The 6,818-nt window shown below is 32.0% G+C and overlaps 1 protein-coding gene across 1 annotated transcript; it reads left to right on the top strand.

Annotated features, from left to right (window-relative positions):
- Positions 1–430: 430 nt before the first annotated feature.
- LOC134244717 (uncharacterized) lies at positions 431–6,654 on the top strand (the record flags this gene model as incomplete). Its single annotated transcript, XM_062726970.1, has 6 exons — positions 431–1,163; positions 1,327–1,449; positions 1,535–1,648; positions 3,913–3,987; positions 4,541–4,665; positions 6,568–6,654. Coding segments are annotated over exons 2-6 (492 nt in total), but the record flags the coding sequence as incomplete, so codon positions are not given.
- Between the last annotated feature and the right edge of the window lie 164 nt (positions 6,655–6,818).

Here is a 6,818-nt window from a genome sequence, read left to right as displayed (position 1 = left end):
AATAAAAATCATTTTAATGACAAGAACATCTTTTATGATTTAAAAAATAAGATTAATATAAATATATTATCGTAATATATGAAGTTTTTATAACCAGGACGGATGTACATGTAAATTTACCATCAAATTCAGGGACATATACAAGCATGTATATGTAATTGAAATATATAGTATTAAGGAGATTTATTTTGCAGACCATTAAAGTGCAGACCATTAAAGTACAGATTAATAGATCCACTAATGTCGATATGTGTATTATCATGACAAAAAGCGGAAAATTAAATAATTCTCTATTGAGATTAAATTCAGAATTTAAAGTTGGAATTTTCATTTCCAGTACCGGTATTAGCATTTTTATATTATTCATATGTTTTACGTCCCTTTCGTGATTTTTTTCACTAATATTGGTACTCATGTATCAAGGTTATTGAGCAGCAAGGGAACGTCATCGTGCCAATGAACACTTGTTTTGACTCGGGGTGTCGGATTTAATGTCTCATCCGAAGGAACCGCAACTTTCACGTCGAAATACAGAGCGCTTGAGGGCGAAAGAACAGTGGCTTCTCATTTTTATCGATAGGTCAGTCGCGACCGAATTTCAAACTCACGATCTCCCGATCTCAAAGCGAACACTCTACCGACTGAGCTATTGTAAATTATCGCTTATAAAAATACAAGGCTGTAGAACCTACCATGCTTAAAAAAATTAAGAAAATTGTCAATGCTGAAAATTAATTTACATCAATAAATAATGCGCTGGATGCGCCTGAAAAGTAATTTTAATTGATAAAGACTAAAGAAAACTAAAAAAATCTAATATAAATAACGGCATTTTGTAAATTCTGTACAAAACATCCTTTGAATAGTTACAAATATAGCAACAATCTAGGAAGATTTTATTTTTGCGTGACTGTATACAATGAGAGAGGACTAATAAATGTTTTTAAATCACAAGGAAGAATTTCTGTTTTCCATATCTCCGTTGGAATTTGATTAATTATAAGTGAGTATTCATTTCTTGGGGGTACATACAACTGTACATATATTTGTCCTATAGCTAGTTAAAGTTAAGTTTTTCCTTATTTCAGAAATATTAGAAAATGCAACATGGAATGGAAGAAATGCAATACTGGATCAGCGAGACAGCGACGAAGCATTAGAAAGTATGTCATCGTTTTGAACTGACACTGTTTTGAGGCATTTTTTTTAATAAGATTATCATTTAAAAATTTCATTAAAATATATATCTTTAACAAAATGTTCCCAAAATACGGTTTCACGAACGAGAATCTAAATGTTCTCTTGATTTCAAATTTGATTTTTAAGTTTTTAAAAGACAACACCTTCAAGGAAAGGGAATGCGTACTGTCTTTCTACTCGATACATCAGAGAGCATGGCCGGAGAGGGGTATAGGCAAATGAAAAGAAGTTTCTTGGACATTTTAAACGGTTAATACTTTTAAAAATCATATTGCAGTATATTTTTACTGCACTACAATGTCAATAATCGGTGATTTTCCCCCTTTTTCTACAGAAATCGCTGATCACAGGGAGGAAGATGAAAACGTGGCAGTTCTGTGTTTTGGTCAAGAAGTCAAGTTTCTCCACTATCTATCAAACAACTATGCATCAATAAGGAAGTGTATCGGTAATTTTTATACCTCCGTAAACAAAGTTTCGGAGGTATGTAGATTTTGTCGTGTCTGTCCGTCTATCTAGCTGCCTCTCTGTCTGTCTAGCTGTTTGTCTGTCCGCAAAAACTTGAACCTTGCCCATGACTTTTGATTTAGTGGATCTGTGACATTCATATTTCATATGCGTATTCCTTGTGAGAAGACCTTTCTTTGGGTATCACCAAATTTGACCTTTTGACCTTGACCTTGAAGTTTTACCCTCTTTTACACACAAATTTCAAACTTTTACTTTGCCCGTATCTTTCAAACAGTAGATATAAGGACTTTTATGCTTCATATATGTATTCTTAGTGGAAAGACCTTTCATTAGTGCCAACACATTTGACCTATTGACCTTGGGGATTTCTGTACTTATAAAAAAAACTTTTACCTCGACCATAACTTTTGAACGGTACTAAGGGATAGTGCTTTCATTTTTCACATATGTAATCCTTGTGATAAGACCCTTGATTGAATGACAAGAACTTTGACATTGACCTTGGAATTTGCCTAATTTTAAAAAGCAAACATTGACAATAACTTTCAAAGGATTAGGGCTAGTGCTTTCATACTTAACATATTTAATCCTCGTTTCTAGACATTTCATTTGATATCAAGAACTTTGATCCTTTGAGCTTGTAGTTTGTCCTACATTTCAAAATTTTTAACCTTGGCCATAACTTTTGATGTGTTAGAGCTAGGGCTTCCATCCTTCACATATGTATTCTTTGTAACAAGACCTTTCATTTGATACCAATTACCGTAACATTTTGACCTTGACCTTGGAGATTTTTGTACAGTCATATGAAAAAACTTTAACCTTGGCCATAACTTTTGAACGCTGAGGGTTAGTGCTGTCATACTTCACATATGTACGAGGGGTCATTCGAAAAGTTCGTGAACAACTGTCATATCTTTTTAATTTGACGTCGTATGCTATCCAAATTTTGTAGAAATATTTTTACAATAAATCAAAATGATTTGTATTAAATTTTTCCAAAATAGTTTTCCAAAATATTCCGATTTATTCAAAACTTATCCAGATTTTAAAAATGCAGAAATCGGATTGCAGAGCAGGTCCAAATTTAGTAAGTTACAGACACTACACTATATAATGTCTGTAGTCGTCTTCTCTGTAAAATGGAGCAAAAACGAAAAACAACCTAGAAATTCAGTTAAGAATTGTTACATTGATTCGTATACCAAATAATGTTTTTTCTCTTTTTCTTTGTTGAAAAGAAAGCAACTTGAGAAGATAGTTAAACCTTAATGAAAACAACAAAATTTATGACGTTTAAGAACGGCACGGAGCAGCAGATAATGGTGCAATTCTGTGTTTTACTCAGGAAAAACCCTGAATAAACTCTAAAAATATCAGAAGAATAAAAAATATGTCACAACTGAGTTGTGCATGTATGTACAAATATTACAGGCAATAACTGAGCGACAGAGACTCTGTATCGGATGAGTATGAGTGCAATCTGTGAAGCTACGGTTTAACTGTAAATATCTTAACAAAAACTCATAAAGTTGGAACGTCAAGAAAAGACATAGGCGCTTCAGAGTTGCGTATCATGTGAAACTAGCGGTAAGTAAAAAAAGAAATTAAAACCTTAACAAAGGAAGAGTAGTTCTTAAAAAATAAATGTTTAGTATTAGAAAAAAGGGTTTAATGAATGGGTATTAGATTATACTGTGTGAAATGTATTTTTTAGAAATTCTTGACGCTATATATTGACGCTACATTCCCGTCAAGTGTGCTCCGCGGGTACAAAACATATTGATTTTAAAATGAAGTAAATTTATTTCTATTTCTTGTAAGTAATATAACGAAGACTGACATCGTCCACGAACTTTTCGAACAACCCTCGTAATTCTTGTGAAAAGACCCTTTATAGAATACCAAGAACTTTTACCCTTTTACCTTGATCTTGGAGTTTGACTTAATTTAAAAAAAACAATTCTTGACCATAAGTTTTGAAGGGTTAGGGCTACATGTACTTCTCTCATACTTTTCATATTTTATTCTTATGACAAGACCTTTCATTTGCTTTCAAGAATTTGAACCCTTTCACCTTGGAGTTTGACCTACATTTTAAAATGTTTAAACTTGGCCATATCTTTTGAGGTATAGGGCTGGGGCTTCCATTCTTCACATAGTTATTCTTTGTGGTAAGAACTGTCATTGGATACCAATAACAATAGCGATAACAACAGATCTACTTTTCTTCTTTTTCAGATAGAGTTGAATGCAGGGGAAGTTCTCCTATGGAAGCCGGAATCCTTCTGGCCACATCATGTTTTCTCAATAGAAGTTAGATAAGAAATATATCTATCCTATCTAACGATTGATTGATCGATCACCTTTTTCTTTTAATTTTCCAATCTTTCTTGCATTACACTGCAATTTGATTAATGTGGAGAAATTGTCGTGTTATCAATTTAATTACACGACATTCTTCTTCTTATTATTATTAAAACTAAATTCCCGCAAACAATGCATAAGCTAATAAAATTATAATACAAATGCGGTCAATTTCTTTAAATTCTACAAAAATACAATCAATTGGGAGGTATAACTTTGAAAATATACATATATTTTGAAGCACCACTATAAAATCACATATTTTCTTGGGGGTAAATTTTCTCGATTTGAGAAAAAATTATTGATTTGTAGGGATTTAATTTTTGGTTGAAGAAGTGTTGAGTAGTAATGTATATCAAACATTTTGTGGTGGTCATGGATTCGTTGGTCTCGAGCTCTCTATACCTCGAAAACAGCGAAAATTAAACCCCCTCGAAATTTTGTGATTGCACAGTACATGTATGTCTTTACAGTGCGTTTATTCTAGGATTTTATATTGTAGGCAACCTTATTACGGGTATTATTCCGACTTCAAGACTGATCGTGATTACAGATTGCCGACCGACAGACCCCATAGACATTGACAAACCCGAATCCCCAGCTGTCTCTGAAAATCCATTTAGTACTGTAAGTATCTTCTTTAAAAATGTCGTTGATTGCTTTATATTTCCAAATCTATATTTGTTTTCTCTGTGGTAACTCTTTAAAATTTAGTACATGTGTAGGGAGGCCTAATATGCATGTAAATCCTGTGTGTATATCTTTGTGTATGACGCTAAGGAGGTCTTATACATATGCATGGATGTGTCGTACGGTTGTCTGCGTTTATTATCAGTGGACGGGGAGTATTGAAATTGGCATGGGAGGCCTCTTATAATTTAATTTATTAGTGTGTGTTAATTTATAATGTCTAAATTTACATTTTTTTCATAATGAAATGAAAATGTAAGAAATCACAGTCTAGTTAATAGAGTATGCCAGGAACATCAAGAATAGTTTAAAATATGGGATAATTTATGCATAAGGGGCATAACTGGCATACTCTGCTAAACAGACAGTGATTCCTTATGGTAGGATTCTTATCATTTTCCTTGTATTTAAAATTGATGAAATTTTCACAGAATTACGAAGGCAATATCACTAGTATCAGTGAAATTAAAATTGACCGTTTTATATTAGAGACAAGTTCAGGTCAAGGTCATTACTTTTTTCCTGGACATGAATAATAAAAAAAATACTGTTGCCAATCATGCGATTCTTACTTGTATTGCAGAAGATTAAACATTTTTCTTTTGCATTGAAAGATACTTCCATAAAGGGTCTATAAGATTATATTACCAAATTGACATATATATTTTAACTTAAATGGATATTGGCTAATCCGAATTTTCTCTAATTTTCTTAAGTTTTTAGGATACATTAGTTATTTTTATATGCTTCCTATATTTGAATTTTCATATTTTCACATATGGTAAAGTTGTCACATGAAGATAAGAAAAAAAAAAACAACACCAAAAATTGTGTACTAAGAGAGATGATTTAAAAATACTTTTTACGTATTTTTGGCTCAAATCTGTACCCAGATTGGAAGCTTATAAAAGCTGACATAGTTCTAGTTTGTTTGAACAATCATATTTATTTGATATATTTAACTTAAATTCATTATTATCAATTAAACTTACATTTGAAAAAAATCCTCAAGTCTTTGACCGTGAAAAAATTATAACTTAATTCACTTTTCTTTAATAATTTTGAGAGGTAGAAAAGAATATACTTTCTTACGCCACTATTCCGACAAAATATAGTCCCTGCAAATTCTCAAACGTGGTTCGCCAATTCTATCTTACGCTGTATAATTGTGATGAGGAAATAAAGATATGGTCTTTTAAATCTATTAATTTAAGATATGGTCTTTTAAATCTCTTAAACCTTACACTATTGGCTTTTAAAACCCCTGTCTTTCTCTGGATCATACAGCATTTTCACAGTTTTAAACGGTGTATCTACAGTATGTTATAGTATGCCAGCTCTGTATATACAGTAAATCTTTGTATGCCACTGTATGCATCCCCAGCAGGCCACAGCTACCTACAGTAGGCCCCGCTACACCTACCATATGCCACTGTATGGCTACTGTTTCCTACGGACATCTACAGTATACCTAGTATATGCTCCATATGTATATGTTCATCGAAGCAAAAAGAAAAAGTATATCACTAAATTATTACATTTGAATGAAATGGATAAATGATACATCGATCTTTCTGATTGTCAAACCATAAAAAATAGATGTATAATTTTGATAAAATATATTAAGAATTGCGCTAAAATCATAGAGTTTTCTCTCCTTGTTTTTCTAAATATTAAGTGATTTTTTATGAAAAATACCTTCATAACTAAGATATTAATAAATTACAAATCTTTCAAATATGTTCACATATGAATAATGACTTGGAGATAGGCAGCAGAAAATGCTATCGTCTGTGGTTCTTTCGACAGAGATGTAATAATGCCTTTTCTGTTTATTAGTTTATAACAAGATTACGAGCAACTGTGACTGGAACGGCAATGCTGGGTCCTATGTTGTTTATTCCTGTTGGATCAAATCCAAATAAGGTACATGTAAACACAAACAAGATTTTTAGCATAACGCTTACCATTAAAATGGAATTGTTTAAAGCGTAATGTTTTTAATAATCAATTACTGTAAAATCAATCGTGTTTGGAGGAAACAAAATTTGATTTTTTGTTTACTAAACGTACATAATTTATCATGCTTG

This window comes from Saccostrea cucullata, unplaced genomic scaffold (assembly GCF_032062105.1).
Source record: "Saccostrea cucullata isolate Sc308-1 unplaced genomic scaffold, CSIRO_AGI_Scuc_v1 ctg21432, whole genome shotgun sequence".
NCBI lineage: Eukaryota > Metazoa > Mollusca > Bivalvia > Ostreida > Ostreidae > Saccostrea > Saccostrea cuccullata.
The sequence above is the reverse complement of the archived record's forward strand: the minus strand, read 5'-3'. Positions and strand labels throughout refer to the sequence as shown.